Consider the following 21,190-nt stretch of genomic DNA (forward strand, 5'->3'; position numbering starts at 1 on the left):
AACCGCACCGGCCAGGGAACCGCATAGGAAAAAAATTCCATGTGGCCTCGATAGGTGAAAGTTCTTGCCAATGGATAAGAATATGCTTCTGGTACTTGTGTGTTCATGATCATTGATCCAAAACAGCCAGTAACTGAAGATGAAGTGTTCGATCAGGTTCTTGTAATGTTGGCAAGTCTTCTTGAACGTGTTGGTCATTGCCTATATTTTGCTTGAGTAGGGATATGAATTTTTATCGTATGCGGTTTCCTGATTGGTGCGGTTCCCTAGTGCCTCTCACAAGAGAAGGGTGGACTCCACAGGGCAAAGTGTTCGGTTAGGTGTCCCGGATGGATCCCACCCCCTCTTGTGAGAGGCACTAGGGAACTGCACCGGTCAGGGAAACATAGACAATAACGATTAATAGGGATACATGAAAGAAAGGGTGAATATTGCAATGGTAATTGCAATGAATGGTAAATCTATTCCATGGTTTGTTTATCAAGATTGGATTTACCTTCAGCCCTATATTTGTCTTCTATCTAGTGAAAACTGTCTCATTGCATTCGTGAAGCAAATCTAATAGTAGATTTCTTGGTTAAAGACAGCTGCTAAATATTACAGATATCTATCAACTCTCTGGAATACCCTCCGAGTTTTAGATTTTGTAATATGTAATTTTATTGTCCTTTCCCCAGCTGATTTCAATGTCGTAGGTGGGGCTAAGGGATTTTAGCACTTTTATTTTAAGTTCACTTAAACGTGTTGGTCATTGCCTGTATCTTGTTCTTTCTCCTTTTATTTTTTTTTAAGGAAAATTTTTTGTTTCGTTGAATATATTTTTCATTCATCCTAAAAATAAAAATAAAAATAAAAAAATCAAGAAGACTTCAATGTACCAAAAAAATTTAAGTTAGACATTCCACAGGTGGATTACAATCTGTAGCTATTCCATGGGCATTAATGCATAAGGAGGAAGTCACTTTGCCTGGAACTGCTGATGTGATATTGATTTGGGTCAATTCAATGTTGGTGCAACCCACGCTATTACTGCACTTCAATGTGATGGCATTCTCTGCAGTTGAAGTCCCTTGCACTCCTATGAATTTGACGTCGCTCACTTCAATGTCGGAACCCTTCATCATCATTCAAAGCCAATGCATCAAATGCAAATAGAAACACATTAGCAATTTTAACAGATAAATATAGATTTTCCCTATACGTATATACATAGGAAGGAATGAAAATATGCGATTCTGTAACTAAAATCCTCTGCAGTGTGGATATCTAGGGGTGCACTGCAATGCAATGCAGTCTTAAGAGCTTGACACGTTGAAGAAGCTTCATTCAACGGTGTGAGCTCGATGCAAGATAGTTTTTTTTTTTTTTTTTTTCTCTTTCTTCTCAAGTTCGGCACCGTTATATGTCGCATCTTCCACGTGCTAAGATCTAAGGCCCGTACAATACACCCCAAGATTAGGGCACTCTTTGTAGTCACTTTTTTTTTTTTTTTGTGGTTGGAGGGGGTTAAGATTCTTTGTAGTCCTTACAACTTGTAAGTAATTAGGGTAATATTGGTCGATGACGATGGGGTTCTTTACTTCTGAAAGTATAATTTGCTCGAAAGTGATCTTCCTTGCATATCCAGATCCCCCCTAATTAGAATAACAGGAACAGAAATTGAGTTAATAACAGGTTTAAATAACATTAAAGACAAGGTTTAAGCTTAGTTACATGTTCTAATAATGTTTTATTACCTGCCATGTCTTGATCCTTGCTCCATTCATGGTTCCAACGAAAGTACAATCTTTCACATAGACTTCTTCCACTGTTTCATGAGCTCCATTTGCTCCTAAGCTTCCCACACTACAAGGATAGATATAGAGTGTTTGTTTTTATTTTTTAAGTAATGTCAAACATAATTAACTAACCAATTAGGCTTAATAAAGTGGCGATATTGAATTATGGTTCTTAAGAGAGGGAAAAAATAAAAGGTTGTGTTTGGCAATTATTTCTTTTACGAGAGAGGATTCGCCACGATCCTAGTGTGAGAGGAAACTCCCATGCAATACCAATGGTGATACGAAGAACAATATCATCCACAAGAATGCTACATGATTGAACAAGGGAAAGAAAATAATTATTAACATATGAGAAGACGATAATATAACAAGGGCATCCTAAAGACTTTTCCCTTTATTTATTGGAGAAAGTTTTCCTACACCGTGAGTGAAAGAAAAATACACCCATCTAGAGACATAAATGCCCTATAATATTAACCCACTTCCCGATACCCTCTCCACACTATCTGGATCCCTTGGTCAAAGGGTTCTCTCTTGACCTTAATTGAAGGAAAACTACCTTTCATTTATGGACCTGGCTCCTGTCCAGCCGTGGTGGGAACTGGATGGTCCAACTCTCGGAAACCACCCCCACAAACAGGGTGAAATGACCACCCAACCCCTTTTTTTTTTTTTTTTTTTTGGTAAACATTAACTGATGGGTTAGGTCTTAACCTTATGCCATGGCCTGGTCCACATGTAACATTGGTAATGTTGATAAAAGAGGTGCCACCGTTAATGGCCACACAATCATCACCTGTTACATATTGGACAAATGAAATCAGATTCATACACAACATGGACTCATGGAGATCGAGCTACAATTAAATGGTGAGAAAATTGAAAAGAATAGGGACAAAATTGTCATAAAAATATATACCTGTACCAATGTAAGAGTCTTGGATTAGAATTTGGGTTGAGTCTGATATGCCAATACCATCAGTGTTTGGGCTGTTTTTTGGCGCAGTTATATTGAGCTGAGAAATAATTACTCCATTGCAGCGATTAATGGCGATATGATTTTTTGGGCTGTTCAAATGTGTCAATCCACTTAGTTGAAGACCATTGCAGTTATGGAATTGTAGTGCCTGCATGTAAACGTTTTACAAGATTTTATATATATAATGGTGAATTTCACCTTTGTGTGCAACTAATTAGTCTAGACTCTAGATATGAGATCCTAACAATCCACCACACTTTCGACTCTATTCCAAGGTTTCATATGAATCTTGGGAGAACTTAACCTCATAAACCAATTTGAAAGGGGAGGGAACCCAAGACCATGTCAATCCACATCAAATCACTTTCGTTACCAATGTTAATCAGCCCCCCCCCCCCATATGACTGATATGAGATCGTATATCTCCTAGTGTAATTGGATCTTATGATTTACGAGGAAGAGAATGAGTAAAAAGAGCTAGTAATAATTTACCTTGGGTCGTTGGTGATTGCTCTTCTCCTGAAAATACAAAGCATTACAAGAATAAACCGAGGATGGTATGGTGAGTGAGGGATTGGGCTCCTCTTCTTGGAGGGCATCACCCAATGAGTGCCCAATGAGGCATCCAATGGCTGGGCTGTGCCACACACATTCTGGCGCACGCTCAATCAGCCATTGGGGTGTGTGTGGCACAGTACTGCCTTTGGATACCTCATTAGGCACTCATTGGAGAGAGAGAGAGAGAGAGAGAGAGCATACATCTTGGTCTGTAGAATTAGATCGTGGCCACCAAACACTGCCTCGGCCATCAATTTGGCCAGTTCCATTGATGTTGAGGCATTCTATGGAATTGAAGGAAAGCCACACATCATTGTGTCCCTCATATTCCGAAATAGAATCGGGCGCAACTATGTTCCCTGAAACCTACAATCATGCACCACATTGAGAAAAAAAGAATATTTAATTTAAAGGAGAATAGAACACTATTCGGTCGCGCGCCTTGCATGGCGACCACTCTCAGGAAAAAAAACCGTCTTGGGGCACCTGGAAAATCCACCTTTACATGGGGGTATGGCAGTCATTTCCAGATGCCTCAAAATGGTTCTGTCACTTCTTTGTCTAGGCATGATCGCCACGCTAAGTGCAGGACCGGATAGCATTCTTTCTCTCTAATTTTAAATATACTTTGAAGATAAACCATTTAATTAATGAATTGATAGTTTTGAGGTGGGATTTGCAGGATAGTCTTTCAGTTTCTGTGCAAGGTGGTAACTGCAATAGAGAAAAGGGGATACCCCATACAGGCCGGAGATAACAAAAAATAGTTGTTTTTATCGTCCAGAATGCAAAATCAACATAGAATACATTCCAAGAATGCATACCAAACACAGCTTTAGTTTACCTCAACAGTAATGTCGTAGGCTTTGCAAGGACCATTGAACTGGATAGGCTTCAACAAGAATGTCATCCCAGAAGGTACGGTGAGGATGGGAGTACTTGAACTATCTGTTCCACACACTGCTGCCCATGCTTTCAGAAAGGCCTTTACCAAATGATAACAAAGATTATATATGTTAGGTTTTATTTACTAAATGTCAAATGACTAAATTTACCCTCATTGAAGAAAAAGAAGTGTGTTATACTAAAAGATCTATGAAGTAATATAAGATTACGACTCTTTTTTCACCAAACTTAGTTACATAAAAAATTTACCACGGAGTCATCAGTTATGCCATCTCCAACAGCATCATAGGTTAACACATCAAATCCATTACTAGAAATGAGTAAGGCCATAAATAAGATCAAGAAGATGGCGACACGGTCCTGCATAACAAAGTCAAAATGAAACCATGGCAACAAAAATGTTAACAGAACTTAGTAAACCTTAGAACTCTTAATTAGCATACTTGTAAAAAAAATTACGAAACTAGTTTAGAATTCGACAGAGAATAAAAGAGAGCTCTAAGAACAACTCACCATGCTTTCTATGAATATAGAGCAATATAAGCTTTCCTTCTGATGTTCATTTGCCCTCCTCTCCTTATTGTGTTGCTCATATATAGGAGTTCTAATATGCCCAGAATAGCATGGCCATTATTCTGCATTTAATGGAGTATTCCATTGTGATTTTGGTTATTAATTTCTGTACATATTCCAAGGGGTAGTTTCATTTTGGTTATTAATTTCTGTAATGCATGAATTGATCAATGTGAAGCAAAAAACAAAATTAAACAATTCACAACACAATATATAATTGAATGCATATAAAAAGGATACAATGCTTTATAGCGGTTTGACTCAAATAGTCTACATCCACTCCTCTCAATCTTGAGAGAATTCCACTAGTATTTCTCTTTCAGTACAATAGGTGGAGAAACAATCACCTTTATGAATCTTTTTAGTGGATAAAATGATTCTTATTCTTTTAAGGACAAGAGGATCCTTACTGTTGGAATATGTAATCCAGAATACCCTGTGGGGGTATTCTGGTCCTTTTGGGGTAGATTTATTTTTATGATATTAGGATTAAGTTGCTGCTCTTATAGAGTAAGCTAGTTAGGGGTAATTATATCTATTTCAGTCCCTTTGTAACTTTTCCTTCTATTATAAATAGAGGGGCTTACCTATTAATGAAAAAAACACATTCTATTCTCTAATCTCTCTTTCTAACCCACGGTTTTGCTAACATGATATCAAAGTCAATTCTAATCTAGGTTAGAAAGAAAGAAAAAAAAAACACCCTTTCTTCTTCAATCAACTTTTCCCTCTTTTCTCTTTTTCTCGGCTTCTCCTTCTTCTGTTTTTTGTCTCTCATCCTTGTAAAAGGGCAGCACTAATGAGGTAAACCTAAACGATTGATTTAGTTGTTGCCCCCCCCCCTCCATCCTACCTATTTTCATTACCATTTTTTCAGATCGATGGTTGCTGGAACCATCTCTGCGATATTGGAGTTTTCAAATTTTTTTGAAGATCACATCTCTACCCTATTGAAGGCTGATTGTTCATTGTTGGAGCTTCATCTTCAACCTTAACCAGCATCCATCAACCCCACTTTCAATCCTTTCCAATGGCTAGATCTGGCCAAACCATTAACCTTCTATTTTTGGATCAATCCCTGATTCTCACAATCACACCATCAGATCAGATTGGGATTTCTTGCAAGGGTTACTCCCTATATAAGCCCTACTCGACCTGAGTTTGGACCTTTTCTGTTAGCTGGATTAGTTTTTACAGCAAAGCTTCCTTAACCCTCTAATTTGGTTACCAAATAAAACCCTTGACAAAACCCTGACTCCAATCGAATTTAGGGTTACAGGTTTTAGCTTTTGCTGATTTTTGGAGGGCTGGTTTTAGTTTTTTTTAAGACCCCTACCCCAATCGATCTCTACTCTTTAGGGTTTTCCAAAACCCTGATATAAATCGATTTTTGGGAGAGGGATGTTTGCTGCTACTGAAGTGCTTTAGAGGTGGTTCTAACATTAAAAGTGACATACTCCTTCACCAATTCATGGCTTGAAGAAGTTTTATTTACTGTGATAGCTGCTGCCCTAATTTTCTTCAACTTTTTGGTGTCTCTCCCTCTTGAAGATCAAATCTCATTCCAACTGGAGATTGGTTGATCACATTGGAGGTCCCATTCAAGCAGTACTAATCAGCATCTATTGCAAGTCTACATTTGCAATTACAGCCCCCTTTCCCTATATCGATTTCAATTTCAAGGTTTTCTAAAACCCTGACTAAAATCGATTTTAGGGTTAGGGCTGTCCTATCAAGCTAATTTTTTTAGGGGAGTCTTATACATACAAGTATTCAACCCAAATTTCAACATCATTCTTGGAGTTTTTTTTTTTTTTTAAATTTTAGATTTCACTCTTCTGGCTCGATTTCTCCAATCAACCCATTCTTTTACTGGTTCCTATGTGGTTGGCTGCTTCACCTACCTATGGATCTGTTGGGTTATTTATCTTATAATTGCTAGTTTTATTGAGCTTTACTACATACCTTATTAGTTCTATTATTGGATTTTGTAAACATGACTAGTTGATATGTTACTGCTGCCTGTTCGTGAAACTGAGTATCCTACAATTGGAGATCGAATTTCTTTCATTGTTGAAGACTTGAATCTACTACGCTGAAGATTAGTTTATTTGGGATTACAACAGTGTGTTCCATAGTTATTGGTTGCAACTACGATCCTATTTAGTTGTGTGAAGTTTTCTCTACTGATTCAAATCATGCTTACTTTGAGAGCTTGATCCTAGCATTATTCACTAATTTAGATCTGATCCAAGTTTCTTTGAAGTTTATAACATCAATTCTGCCCAGATATTTTCATCAGTTCTATTTAGTATGTGGGAGTTTACAAATTGGAGTTTTATACATTGGTTCTTTCGTGTTTGAAGAGTGATCATGTTACACCCGCACCCCAAATATCCCCTTATACCCGGGGCAGTTTGGACCTTACCCAATTTGTAATGCCTTATGGCCGTAGTAAACACTGATGACCTTGAACTGGAAATACCATAGAAAGATTTCCCTCAAAGATTTGAAAGTGTGGGTCAAAGCCCCACCATTTTTCTTAAAGTTTGGGCCATGACAGTAGCATCGGAGTTACGAACGGACTCACTCTTGATGAATCCGCTCGAGGATCCGCTCGTACTGTCATCAGCCTTTTTGGTTTATTTTCCTATGGGACCCACAGACTCATGTCCCGGACACCCTAATGGAACCTTTAGACCATATGTACCCTTACCCTCACTATTTCTTGGTTGAGTGGACCATGAAGTGGAGCCCACAAGGCTTAACTAGGTGAATAATAGGTTTTATACACCCTAGCCTAAACCAAACAGACCTTAGTGGACAATTAAATCCTATGGACTTAGGGTGCACCCCAAACAAGACCTAATGGACCTAATGGGTATGGCTAAAGTCAAACAAGGCCTAGTGCCTAACCTAAACCGATTTAAAGCCCTAAGGACCTAAACTACATTCTAAGACCCCTAACCAAACACTCCCTAAGGCCCCTTCTACCCCCCTTAAAACTAAAAGAACCCCTCCCATTCACTTATCTCTCCCCCTCCCCCATAAACCGTAGACGAGAAGAGACAAGGGAAAAGAGAAGGAGGAAGAGGAAGGAAGAAGAAGGAGAAGTAGAAGAGGAATAGAAGGGGAAGGGAAGAGGATGGAAGCCATGCAAAGATGGCTGGCATCCCCACACCTCCTCCCCAGCTAGCCGGATCCAAGGGAGAAGAGAAAGAGGAGGAGAAGAGATGGAGAGAGTGGCTGGAAGAAGGAAGCTCACCAAGGTAAGCTCCCTCAACCTAGCTCTCCCTCATTTCTCTTTGTTTTTGTTGGATTCTTGAGCTAGGGCTAACCTAGGGTTCCATTTGGGACTCAAGGTGAAGCTCGGCCCTAGTTGGGAGCTCTATTGGATGTTAACCTAGGCCTCTAAGTGTTGTAGTTGCAGCCATGGCCAATGAACCCTGGTTTGAACCATAAATCCTAACCCATAGACCAATGTGGGACCCAAACCTTATAGGATCTTGAATCCATGAGGTGAACCTAGGACCTAGTGACCCTAGGAAGGCTTAGACACCTCTCTCCCTTATCCCTGAGAGCTTAGGGCACTCCAAGCTTCAAGCTGGAGCTGAAGCCCTTTGCAATCTCGGAAGAGACTGTCGGCGGACGAACGATCGGATCCATCTATCGTGGTACCGCCCGTCAGTCTGCCCAGTATAAATCCTGTGTGTTGGCCTGAGTAGACGAAGGCACGGATTCACCCTGTTTGCCTCCGCCCGAAGCCTATTGCTCTCAGGTCTGTCTCAGGAAATTGAACGGATGCGGGGGCGGACCCAAGAAGCACATCCACCAGTGGATCTGCTCCCTTTTATGATTGTCTCAGGTGTCGAATGGATCAACCACCGGACTCAAGTAAGAAGTTTCGCTCGTGGGTCCGCTCGGTTTGCTTTTACCTTTTGACCTGAATGGAGTTAGTGCGGATTCACCTCTGCTGAGACCGGCTGTGAGTCCGCTTCTATCTTGGTTGAAATCTGATTTTAACCTTATGGGCTCAGTGTGGGACCCTTCTATACATGGTTTAATGATTGTTTTTGTATTCCTAGGCTACCAAACTCGATGGAGAGCGGGAAGCCCAGGTGAGATTCATGTCAACCACACACAGCGATGCCTGTGTTAGGTGAGTGGGTTCTGGGTGATTTGTTGGGCTTGAATATATATTAATATGAAATCTTAAGCATCCTAGTATATAATTATAAGCATGGTATGCATTGCATTTTATTCATTTGTGAACTGATGAGAATGTGATAGTATAATGCTCACCATTGTATCGGGTTATGGTGTCGGGTGTGCAGGTACCAGAACCCTAATTTATTTAATTATAAAAACTATTGTATGTCATCCTAATCTGTATGTGTCGTGCCGTGCTGGTACCCGGGTACTAGATGGAATGGGACGTTGATGCACCCGGAATACCTCTCGGGACGATAGGACCTGCATATAGTATATCTGTGGCTAAGATGCTTGCTCCTTTATGCTATGACCCTTGCCAACAGGGGTTTATGTGTTGGATAGTCTGAGCACCTACGATCTGTGGAGGTGGGAGAGGCCAGGGCAAGGGTAGTGATGGCTATCGGGGTTTGCCACTGGGTGGTCATGATGGCTTCTACCGGCGCAGGTCCCTTCGTGATAATTAAAGTCTCACTGGGGCGATAGGATAAGTGACCCTCAATGTTTTCCGAGTTATCACAGTAGCATATACTTGACCGATAGAATTGTGTGTTTGGTGGAAAATGAATCTAACATTGGCATACATCATTCTGATTGATATTGATTATATGATGTATGTGCATTCCCCTTTACTCCCTCACTAGCTGGTGTAGCTAACCCCGTTGCGCAACTCTTTTTAGTTGATTATGCAGAAGGTACTACTTGGATGAGCACCATTGGATGTGCATCAAGTGGAGCCGATGACTGTGACTTGGATGTAGACTTACACCCATGATTGGTGCCCTTGGGGGCAGTTATTTATTATTTAATTTTCTATCTTCATTCCACATGTACGTATAAACTATATGTCTATGTACAGAGAGAGTAATGAATGGTTACTTATGTTAGAATTGTAATATGTGTTATCATTAGAGAACCGATGCTCTATAATTTTACATGATTTAATTTAATTTCGCTTCTGCTAACTCTGTATCTTGAACGGTTTATTCCTTTTGTACGTTTCTTTCTGTTATCAAGATGTGATGACAGGGTGGACTGTGGCTCGGGACACTGTATCCACCATCCTGGTAGGTGTTGGGGTGATGTATAATTGCCCCAGTCATACCCCTATGTGGTAATATTTATTACATCGGGATAGGGGCGTGACAGATCAAGCCTTAAAGATTGAAGTCTTTCCTTACTTCAAATCAAATCTGTTTACTTATCAGATTTGAATATTGGAGTGTGGTATCTCTCCCCTGTAAGAGTTTCCATCTAAGGAGTTTGTTTGATCGTTTGAAGATGGTTGACAATCTAGATGTTGCATTATTTTTCTCTGTGATTCATTATCCCACTATTTTATTTTTTTTCACTTCACCACCTCCCATACCATACCTTTGGCACACCCATAACTACTTTGGAAGTTTATGGTATTCTCTAAATTGCCATTTCTTCCTTTCCATTACCCTTAGCACCTTTTTGGAAAATTCTAGAATATTATACTTTTGCACTATTTCTTACATCATCTCCGTTAGGGGTGTCAACCGGTCGGGCTCGGTCAGGCCATGTCGGGCCTCATGGAGCTTAAAGCCTACACCGTGATCACCCATTTAAATCTTCGGGCCAGGCCTGGTCAAGCTAGGTTAGTCTAGGTCGGGTTTTGGGCTACAATTGGGCTAGTATAATCGGTCCCTAACCGGGCCATGGGCATGTTTAACACTAAACGGACCTTAACCAGGCTCTAAATGGTGCAGCCACGGAATGGGTTGGATGCTTCTTCCCTTACCAATAGGATTAGCACCAACACCAAAAAAACCATCTTCTGCTGCTTCCTTCCTCTCGTTCTTTCACATCAATACAAAAAATAAAATAAAAGAAAGTTGGGGTTGGGGGAAGCATCTTTGTACAAAGGATTTACAAACAAAAAGATGGAATATTTCAGGGCCAATTGTGGAAATCAATAGGAGTTCAATCAAGTTTTACACATCTATTGCTTCTCTGCATAAGAACGTTAAAAGGGAAAAGACATTTAAGATTTAAGACACCACATATAGTATATGAAATAATTTGAAACTAAAAAATATCATAAAAATATACCCAATACATCAGGCCCAGCCAAACAGAAATTGTCATTAAAATATACCCAATACATCAGACCCAACCCTACAGAAACTTAATGTCATAATCAGATTTGGGCCAATAAATCAAACAGGGCCCAAGCCCATAGCAAAGTTTACAAGTTAAAGGGTCGGGCCTAGAATCGATCGGTCCGGTCGGGTGCCCAACGGGTTAGAACCCTACACCGGGACCGCCCAGTTAGTAAACATGTCGGGCTTGAGCCCGACATGTTTAGTAAACGGGCCAGGAAGGGCCGGTCTTTAGTCGAGCGGGCTCAGTCGGTTCTATCGGGCTACGCCTGGAATTGACACCCCTAATCTCCGTTATCTATCCACGTGTACTACTACACGTGAGGGGGGGATTATGTACACTACACCTGCAGCCATTGGAGAAAGCAGAACTTGCAGGAACATTGGTACAAAATATAAAAGATCAGTCTTCTCCACCATTGCTATTGGGTATCCTTCATTATTAGGTTGAGTTTACTGTAAAGGGGAGATGAAGAGTAGTGAAGATGTTTGGTTATTGTCTGTCTATTTGAGGATTTACAGTGCCTATATGAGGATCTACAGTTGGATTGAACATTTTCGCTGCCTGATTCATTTGTTTCCGCTGTTTGCTGCCGTAGTTGCTTATCTTCAAGATTATCAGTCAGAGATTTATCTCTGGACAGTAATAGAAGATTGGTGAAAGCTGCCTTTTTTGAAAGACATTCCAATCCCGATTTACTGATCAAGTCTGCCCAGGTTTTGAAGATCTAGGTTTATTTAGGAGTTGCATTCATCTGTTAAGCTGGACTGTGCTACAACTTTATTTCTTCCTGTTTTGTTTAAGTTGGGCATTAGTGCCTTGTATGCGCCAACTTAAGGGCGAATGTTAGCATTATTATGGAGTTTTTTGTCTTATTAGTTCAAGTTGGATCCTCCTTCTTTACTTATATGTATAATCCAGCTTGAGGAAGAGTGTTGGAATATGTAATCCAGAATACCGTGGGGATATTATGATCCTTTTGGAGTAGTTTTATTCTTATGATATTAGGATTAAGTTACCATTTTAGTTCCTTTGTAACTTTGCCCTTTATTATAAATAGAGAGACTTACCTATCAATGAAAAAAACACATTCTATTCTCTAATTCTCTTTTTCTAACCCACGGTTATGCTAACACTTGCATTACCTAATTACAGTCTAGGCTAATGCAAACAATGCTTCAATATAGAGTTCTACAAATTCAAGAACAAAACAAAATAATTACAATAAGAATGGTAAGAAGTTACCTAGGCAAGGATTATAAAAAGTACTCCTTGCAAGTATGCAAGATGATATTAAATGAATGCACAATGAAAGGCTCTCTGAAAACTCCTCTTGATGATGTAAAGGGAGTAAGGAGACTTGAATGCTTGAGTACATGTTGATGGAGACTTGAAAATAATCACTTGACTCAAGAACGTTGAATGCCTTTTGACTTGACTTTTTTCTCTCAATAATAAAGTGCTCTTTTGGACTGTAGTGTATGGTCAAAAAGCTAAGCAATGCCTACTTTTATAGGCATAATTTAATGCTCAAAAAGACGTGGCAATATGCTCTAACGGTTATATTTTGACCTTGATGGTCAACCTTCAGGTCTGATAGACGATTGTCAGAATATGATCGCTTGAGAAAACTAGCCATGAAAAGAGCCGTTGGAGTCTGACAGATGACAACTGGTCGATCGTGAGGCGACCATCAACTCCCAATCGACAATCAGGTCTGACGGCAGCAACTATCAGACTAACGGATGCACATCAATAAAAATTCTTGTTTTAACGGTCGACTGTCAGGCTATGTTACCTAATTTTGACAGTCAGACTTTGGGATATGTTCCCATGGTCTATTCCCATTACACTAAGGTCAATTTATTACAATTATGCATTTTGTGTACTATCTGATACTAAGTGCATTCGATCATCTTCGTGACTTCAATCTTTGTGCTTGAGCTTGTCTAGTCTTGAATCTTTATTTGTTAAGCTCCTTTGTAACCTTGTTTAGTCTTCTTTTTTATACTTGAGTGACATCCACCTTCTTTCAAACTTTATTGAAATGCCACAAATAAGCTATCTTGAGAAAAGATATGTTAGATCAGCTCAATTGTTTGTTATCATCAAAACATACTTGAAAGTTACTTAGGAGAGTGGGATTTCATTTTCCTAACACAAGTGTTCCATCAGACTCTTGTAATGTTGGCAAGTCTTCTTGAACGTGTTGGTCATTGCCTATCTTTTGCTTGAGTAAGGATACGTGAAAGACAAGGTGAATTCAAGATCCATAACCAGCTCTAATAGGAAAGAGGATATATATGGCCGACTCGCTCTCGAACAAAGTGATTATCCACATGAATATATATGACGAGTCCACAGATAATTATTAGAAAAGGAAATGGGTTAAATCTGATGATACTCTCATTGAATAAAGAAGGAATATATATTAAAAAAAGATGAAGTAAACAACTCCATGATTGGAGCAGCTATCCTAAGAAATAATTCAAAAATAAAACTAATATGGAAGATACAATAAAACTAATATGGAAGATACAGATATACACAGAGATTTGAAATTTGAATGAGGATTTGCCAACTCATTCAATCAAGACAACTAATAATAATGCTTCTTGTTATTTCAACCGTAATTCTTATGTATTTTTCAATCATCATAAACACTAGCAAGAAGTTGCAAAAATGGTTAGGAACCAAACTCCATTTTATTGAATCTATAACAATATGGGTATTTCATCCAGTTTTCAACAATTAAGAGATCAAGAAGACTACAATGTACCAAAAAAATTTTAAGATAGACATTCCACAGGTGGATTACAATCTGTAGCTTTTCCATGGGCATTAATGCATAAGGAGGAAGTCCCTTTGCCTGGAACTGTTGATGTGATATTGATTTGGGTCAATTCAATGTTGGTACAACCCACGCTATTACTGCACTTCAATGTGATGGCATCCTCTGCAGTTGAAGTCCCATGCACTCCTATGAATTTGACGTCGCTCACTTCAATGTCGGAACCCTTCATTCTCGTTCAAAGCCAATACATCAAATGCAAATAAAAACACATTAGTAATTTCATGGTTGGGAAACTAGGTTTTGACTAATCATCCTAGTTGAATCAAATTTTGGACAATCTGATCAAGAGTCGTGTAGAGTGTAGATTAGGTTAAGATAAAAAATGGTATTCTGAATTTTTACTAATTTATACATCTTTATTAAATTAAAATATTAAAAAATGTGACTCGACTTGACTGGATTTGATTAGACCGAATCACCAGTTTTTTCTGAAAGACGAATCGATTCAGAAAAACTGATTTTCCAACTATGATTTTAACAGATAAATATACAATTCTTTTAGAATAGTTCACTCTTCTTAGTACTTACTTCTTGCAAGTAATTAGGGTAATATTGGTCGATGACGATAGGGTTGTTTACTGCAGAAAGTGTAATTTGCTCGAAAGTGATATTTCTTACGTATCCAGATCCACCCTAATTAGAATAACAAGAACAGAAATTGAGTTAATAACAGCTATAAACAACATTAATTAAAGACACTGTTAATTAATAACAGCTATAAACAAAATTAATGGTTACTCGAAAGTGATCTTTCTTACATGTACCAATAATGTTTCATTTACCTGCCATGTCTTGATCCTTGCTCCATTCATGGTTCCAACGAAAGTACAATCTATCACATGGACTTCTTCCACTGTATCATGAGCTCCATTTGCTCCTAAGCTTCCCACACTACAAGGATAGATATAGCGTGTTTGTTTTCTTTTTAAGTAATGTCAAGCATAACCAATCAATTACACTTAATAAAGTGGTGATATTGAATTAGGGTTCTTAAGAGAGGGGGAAAATAAAAGGAAAAACCAATAATTAATGAAATAGGTTATTAAAAACTAAGGTTGTATTTAGCATTTATTTTTTTTATGGGAGTGGGTTTGCCATGATGATAGTGTGAGAGGAATCTCCCATACAACACCAATGGTGACGCAGAGAATGATATCATCCACAAGAACACTACATGGTAGAGCAAGAGAAAGAGAATAATTATAAACAAAAAAACATGTGAGAAAGTGATAATATAGGGGCATCGTAGGGATTTTTCCCTTTATTTATTGTAGAAAGTTTTCCTACACCGTGGGTGAAAGAAAAGTAGATCAAATTTTTATCACCTCCAATTCGCTGCCCACTTCAATTCCCTCCAAACCCTCACATAGGAGCAGAAATGACCACCCTACCCCACCTTGGGCAGTGTGTTCTGGCAGTTGGTAAGGTGGTCATTCTCGCTCTTATGTGAGGGATTGGAGGGAATTGGAGGTGATAACGATTAAAGAAAAATACACCCATCTAGAGATATAAATGCCTTATAATATAAAACCCACTATTCCTCATACCCTCTGCACACCATCTGGACCCATTGGTCAAAAGGTTCTCTTTAAAACTTAAGTGAAGGAAAATTGCTGCCTCCTTAATTATGCTTTTATGCTTTTGACCCTTAAGGTCAAAGGGTTCTCTCTGTAGTTTCTTAAGGTCAGGACTCAAAAAGACCAAACACATACATTAACTTATGAGTTATGTCTTAACCTTATGCCATGGCCTGGTCCACATGTAACATTGGTAATGTTGATAAAAGAGGTACCACCATTAATGGCCACACAATCATCACCTGTTACATATTGGACAAATGAAATCAGATTCATACACAACATGGATTCATGGAGAGCTATAATTAATGGTGAGAAAATTGAAAAGAATAGGGACAAAATTGTCAATAAAAATATATACCTGTTCCAATGTAAGAATCTTGGATTAGAATTTGGGTTGAGTCTGATATGTCAATACCATCAGTGTTTTTGCTGTTTTCTGGCGCACTTATATTGATGTGAGAAAAAGTTACTCCATTGCAGCCATTAATGGAGATATGGTTTCTTGGGCTGTTCAAATGTGTCAGTCCACTTAGTTGAAGACCGTTGCAGTTATGGAATTGTAGTGCCTGCATGTAAACATTTAACAAGATTTTATATATAATGCTGCATTTCACCTTTAATTTTGTGTAAATAGATATGAGATCGTAACAATTCATCACGCTTTCAACTTTATTCCAAGATTTTCTACGGATTTTGGGAGAACTCAACCTCATAAATCAGCTTACGAGATGAGGAAACCCAAAACCATATCAACTCACATCAAATCACTTTAATATTTACAAGAAGAGAAAGAGAAAAAAGAGCTAATAATAATTTACCGTGGGTCGCTGTTGATTGCTGGTCCCCTGAAAATATAAATTAATACAAAAATATAAGTCAAGAATGGTATATATGGAGAGAGAGGAGAGAGAGAGAGAGTTTGTTTGTATGTATTTATTTTTCTTTTCTTCGCATTAATGAATTCTCTTAGCGAAAAATAGAGAGAGAGAAAACACGTACATCTTGGCCTGTAGAAATAGATGGTGGCCACCAAACACTGCCTCGACCATCAAGTTGGCCAGTTCCATGGATGTTGAGGCCAACTATGCCATTAAAGGAAAGCCACACATCATGTCCCTCATATTCTGAAATAGAATCCGGCGCAATTATGTTCCCCCAAACCTACAATAATGCACTACATTGAGAAGAAAAAAAAATAGAAAAATCAACGTTAACCGGTGTTGTGTGTGGGCGTGTACCTGTACCATGCAGGCCTTCAAAATATATTCAATTTTAAATGTATTTTGAAGATAACCATTTAATTAATGAATGGACCGTTATGAGGTGTAGTTGCAGGATAGTCTATCACTCGATCTCTGTCTGAGGCAGTTACTGTAAAAATAAAAAAAGAAATAGAATTTTCTTTGGTACTCTCTTTAGTTTACCTCAACATTAACGTTCTGGGCTTTGCAAGGACCTTTAAACAGAATAGGCTTCAACAAGAATGTCTTCCCAGAAGGTACGCTGAGGGTGGGGGTCGAACCATCTGCTCCACACACTGCTTGCCACGTTTTCAGAAAGGCCTTACCAAATGTTACCAATGATTATGTTAGCTTTTAAGCTATGTTTGGATGTCAAGAAAAGAAAAAACATAATAAGACAAAAATCATGCATGATGATGCAATGATTGTTTTATGTGTCGTTATCTCTCTCCTCAAATTCAAAATTTTTTGAATTTTTTCTTTTTAACACAAAAGATTTACCGCCGAATCATCAGTTATGCCGTCTCCAACAGCTCCATTGGTTATCACATCAAAAGAATTTGGTTGTGTAGCATCAAACCCATTACTACTGGAAATGAGTAAGGCAATGCATAAGAAGATCAAGAAGATGGTGACACGATCCTGCATAACAAAGTCAAAATGAAACCATGGCAAGAAAACTAGCTAACCAAAAATGTTAAACAGTTAGTAGACCTTAGAACTCTTAAAGCACATTTGCCCATTACAGAAACTAGTTTAGAATTGGAAAGAGAGAGAGAGAAAGAGAGTTCTAAGAACTAACTCACCATTCTATCTATGAATATAGAGCAATATAATCTTGCCTTCTGATGTTAATTTGTACTTGTCTCCTTATTGTTTTGCCCATATATAGGAGTTCTAATATGCCCAGAATAGCTTGGCCATTATACTGCATTTAATGGCATATTCCATTGTGTCTTTGGTTATTAATTTCTGTAGATATTCCAAGGGATGGTTTTCATTTTGTAGTGGGCGCGTAGGTGTTCATTTCAGGGGGCTGTGTCTGGTTACAGGCTGCTCGTGACTAGGCAGCATTCATTTTCCCCAAAATTATACACAGCACGATATAGGGTAGGTACAACAGAAGGGAGAACTCGAAAAGGCTAAGGGTCTAAAGGACTATTCTTGGGTCTGGAGGGAAATATTGAAACTCAGGAACGAGGCTGAGGGGTTGATTGAGCATGTCATTGGGAATGATGAGGATACTAAGGTGTGGTTAGATCCTTAGCATCCACATGGTATTCTGGTGAAGACTTGTGATGATGCAGGCCCAGCCCAGACCTCGAAGATCCCAGCCCAATTCCACTGTATGAGCCGGCATCAGTCGGTTCAATCTCATAAAGCCCAAAACTAGCTCAAGGTCATATAAACTAATTCCTACCCACCCACATACCCACCCTTGTGACTCCTCTCACTCCCCAATCGTTACTTCTAGGGCTGAGATATCTCCACCATCAAACCTTTCCCCAAATCCTCCCACCGACCACCTTACAAACCTTCCACCACAACTAAGGGTGTTAAACGGTCCGTTTTCTGTTAAACAGTTTGGTTCAGTTCGGTTTTGACTGCTTGAGAGTAGAAACTGTAATCAAATCGTTTAACGAAACGGTCTCATAATCAAAACCTGGACCGTTTGGTAAACGGTTTCGGTTAAATGGTTCTATATGGTTTTACACGATTTTGATTAAACGGTTCTGTACACATTTTCTACTCTATTTATTAATACTAGTTATTAATTAATAATTATTATTTATTACTTACTAAGTTATTAGTTTTTTTTTTAGGAAAAAGGAAATCATTAATGAAGAAACATGACTACCTAGAGTTGTTACTTGTTAGGTTTTGACTTTTTGTTTATAAAAAAAAAAAAAAAAAAACATTTTATTAAGTTTTTAAATGGTTAATGGTTTGGTTATAATCGATTTTAATTGGTTTACACGGTTTGAAACCGTTGGATTAATCGATTTAAACTGAACCAAATCGATTAAATAAACTGTGTTATTTCTAAAATCGTAATCGGACCATTTAACTAAACGGTCTACTGATTTCGGTTTAAATGGTTCGGTTCAATTTCGATTTAGTTTTGACACCCTTAACCACAACCCTCATTTCCAGGCAACCGAGAGAATATGGCCACACACCAGCCAAATAAAAATGCTTTTGTTGAGGGCAAATATCGACTGTACTAAGAAGGTGCCCAAGGTTTCACCCCAAGTCTCGGCTTGAACCATGATGCATGTTGGCTAAGGAAATAAAGTTGCGCCTTCTTCACAAATCCAGGCTTTTGGACGACTGGTAAACGTTTGATCCTATAAATTCTGCTGCAAGAAAACAAGAGGAGAACCAAGTAGAAATACCATTGAAAGAGAAGCGATTTTTCTAATGATGAGAAGGATTCCATCGAACTCAAGCTCTTCCAAAAGCTTTTAACTGATCTCCTAAAAATCTCCAAATCTCTTAATCTCCAAATCTCCGGACATTCTTTCAACTCAAATGAAAGACTGGGTTTGTGAACTGAAATCAGAAGAGGAGAACCACCGTTCTCCACAAAGGAAACGAACAGTTCGCATTTCTGAAGGATCCCGAAACAGAGCTAGGGACAAGAAATCGACGCTATCATCGTCTTTGATAACATTTTCTATTTCTGATTTTTGTCTTGTGTTTATTACAATTTTCTTATCCATATCCTTTATTTTACTTTAAGTTTTCTAAATATTATTTATAATCTTCGTCTTAAATCCCTTCTCTTTTATCATGTACATATTTAGCTGGAATGTTAGAGGTCTTAAATCCAAGACCACCATACGAGCTCTGCAATCTCATCTTTTACTAAAAGGAAACATGATTTCACTCTTTTGTGTGAAACCAAAACTCTCATACTTGATTTCAAACTTCTCCCCAAAACCCTTGTAAATATTACAAGTTTATTGGCTTCCTTGAAAGTTTTGGAAATAAAGGCTAGTTACAGTGGTGGCCATTTGGTTACTTGGTAAAAACCCATCCCTCATTTTCAATAGTCATTGGGAATCATTTTATTGCTATTTGGTATCTCATCTGTATATACGAACCTCCTAAACCATCTGATCGGACCATCTTCTGGTCTGATTGAAGCTCATTCCTTTCCTCTTGTACCACCCCTATCACTATTTAATGAGCTCCTTGATACTAAAGATTAGTGTGGGGGCAAACCTCTTAAATCTCAATTCCCCATCAACCTTGATGTGTAAAGAATTGTTCTATTGAGGTAATAATCCCACATTGGCTGTCGGTGCTCCGACTATCAAGTACAAGAGCCACAAGAGGTCACCCCACTTCGAACCAATTGGTTTTTAAGATGAAACGTTAATATGGTATCAGAGTGGGTACGCTGGGCCTCCATCGATGATGGGCCATGTTCCACCTACGAAAAGACAAAGCCCAGAAGAGGCATACACGTAAAGGGGAATATTGAGATAATAATCCCACATTGATTGTGGGTGCTTCGACTATCAAGTATAAGAGCCACAAGAGGCCATCCCACTTCGAACCAACTGGTTTTAAGATGAAAAACCACCCAACAGAATTATTGAGCACTTGGATCGGTGTCTTAGTATACTCAATTGGTTTAGTTCTTTGCCTAATGCAACCTTGCAGCTTCTGCCATCATTTAGTTCTGATCATGACCCGCTCCAACCAACATGAAGGAGACTGAACACTATCTTCAACTCATTCTTGAAGCGCAAGAACTTTTTTGGATGCAAAAATAAAGACATATGTACATCCATGATGGGGACAGAAATACTAGATTCTATCATTCAATTACAAAATGTAATATCAGATCTCATAGTATCCCCTACCTTATCAATGAAACTTGAGGTAAAATTTCTTACCCATCTATTATTGCCTCCGAGTTCCCCGCTTATTTCGAGAATCTGTTCACCACAATCAACCCCCTCAATCCATCTTTTTTTGAAAGTTTCGTTGACCCTGTGATCTCGCAAACGGATCTCAGTTCCCTAAATAGTATATCCACTGAAGATGAAATCAAATCCTCTATGTTTAGCATTGGAACCTTCAAAGCTCCAGGGATTGATGGTGTTAAGTTCCAGCCTTCTTCTATCAATATAATTGGGAAACTATCAAAATTGACATCATTAACATGGTCAAGGATATCTTTTTAAACTTCACCCTACCAACCTCTATAAATCATACTCTCATTACACTCATCCCCAAGAAAGAATGAGCAAGCAAAGTGGAAGATTTTCGACATACTAGTCTATGCAATGTACCTTATAAGATTATTTCAAAAATCGTTGCTAACAAACTAAAACCTTTCCTCAACTCCATTACCTCGCCTTATCAAG

The 21,190-nt window shown here is 38.6% G+C and overlaps 3 protein-coding genes across 3 annotated transcripts in view; all 3 read right to left on the reverse strand.

The window, feature by feature from the left end:
• The window catches only part of LOC122650990 (probable polygalacturonase At3g15720), a 34,603-nt gene extending 16,953 nt beyond the window's left edge, over positions 1 to 17,650 (reverse strand). The window contains exons 1-2 of the mRNA XM_043844341.1: positions 17,615 to 17,650; positions 17,310 to 17,450 (exon numbers count right to left, since the gene is read on the reverse strand). Of these exons, the coding sequence (XP_043700276.1) occupies positions 17,310 to 17,450; positions 17,615 to 17,617 (144 nt within the window). The 5' untranslated portion in view covers positions 17,618 to 17,650. The remainder of the gene's footprint in view (positions 1 to 17,309; positions 17,451 to 17,614) is intronic.
• LOC122652904 (probable polygalacturonase At3g15720) lies at positions 887 to 16,163 on the reverse strand. The gene is made up of 14 exons (XM_043846788.1): positions 15,926 to 16,163; positions 15,725 to 15,806; positions 14,770 to 14,878; positions 14,516 to 14,620; positions 14,058 to 14,150; positions 4,474 to 4,584; positions 4,163 to 4,303; positions 3,535 to 3,684; positions 3,252 to 3,279; positions 2,701 to 2,907; positions 2,496 to 2,577; positions 1,737 to 1,845; positions 1,530 to 1,634; positions 887 to 1,118 (listed from the first exon to the last, which is right to left on the reverse strand). The coding sequence occupies exons 1-14, from the start codon at positions 16,137 to 16,139 to the stop codon at positions 888 to 890; spliced, it is 1,767 nt and encodes a 588-aa protein (XP_043702723.1). The 5' UTR covers positions 16,140 to 16,163; the 3' UTR covers position 887.
• Positions 15,296 to 21,190, reverse strand: part of LOC122649971 (DEAD-box ATP-dependent RNA helicase 15) — a 30,338-nt gene continuing 24,443 nt past the window's right edge. Inside the window, exons 13-14 of the mRNA XM_043843242.1 lie at positions 19,845 to 19,850; positions 15,296 to 15,312 (exon numbers count right to left, since the gene is read on the reverse strand). The gene's annotated coding sequence lies outside the window, so the exon portion shown is untranslated. The remainder of the gene's footprint in view (positions 15,313 to 19,844; positions 19,851 to 21,190) is intronic.

The sequence above is a fragment of the Telopea speciosissima genome, chromosome 2 (assembly GCF_018873765.1).
Source record: "Telopea speciosissima isolate NSW1024214 ecotype Mountain lineage chromosome 2, Tspe_v1, whole genome shotgun sequence".
In the NCBI taxonomy this organism is placed as follows: Eukaryota; Viridiplantae; Streptophyta; class Magnoliopsida; order Proteales; family Proteaceae; genus Telopea; species Telopea speciosissima.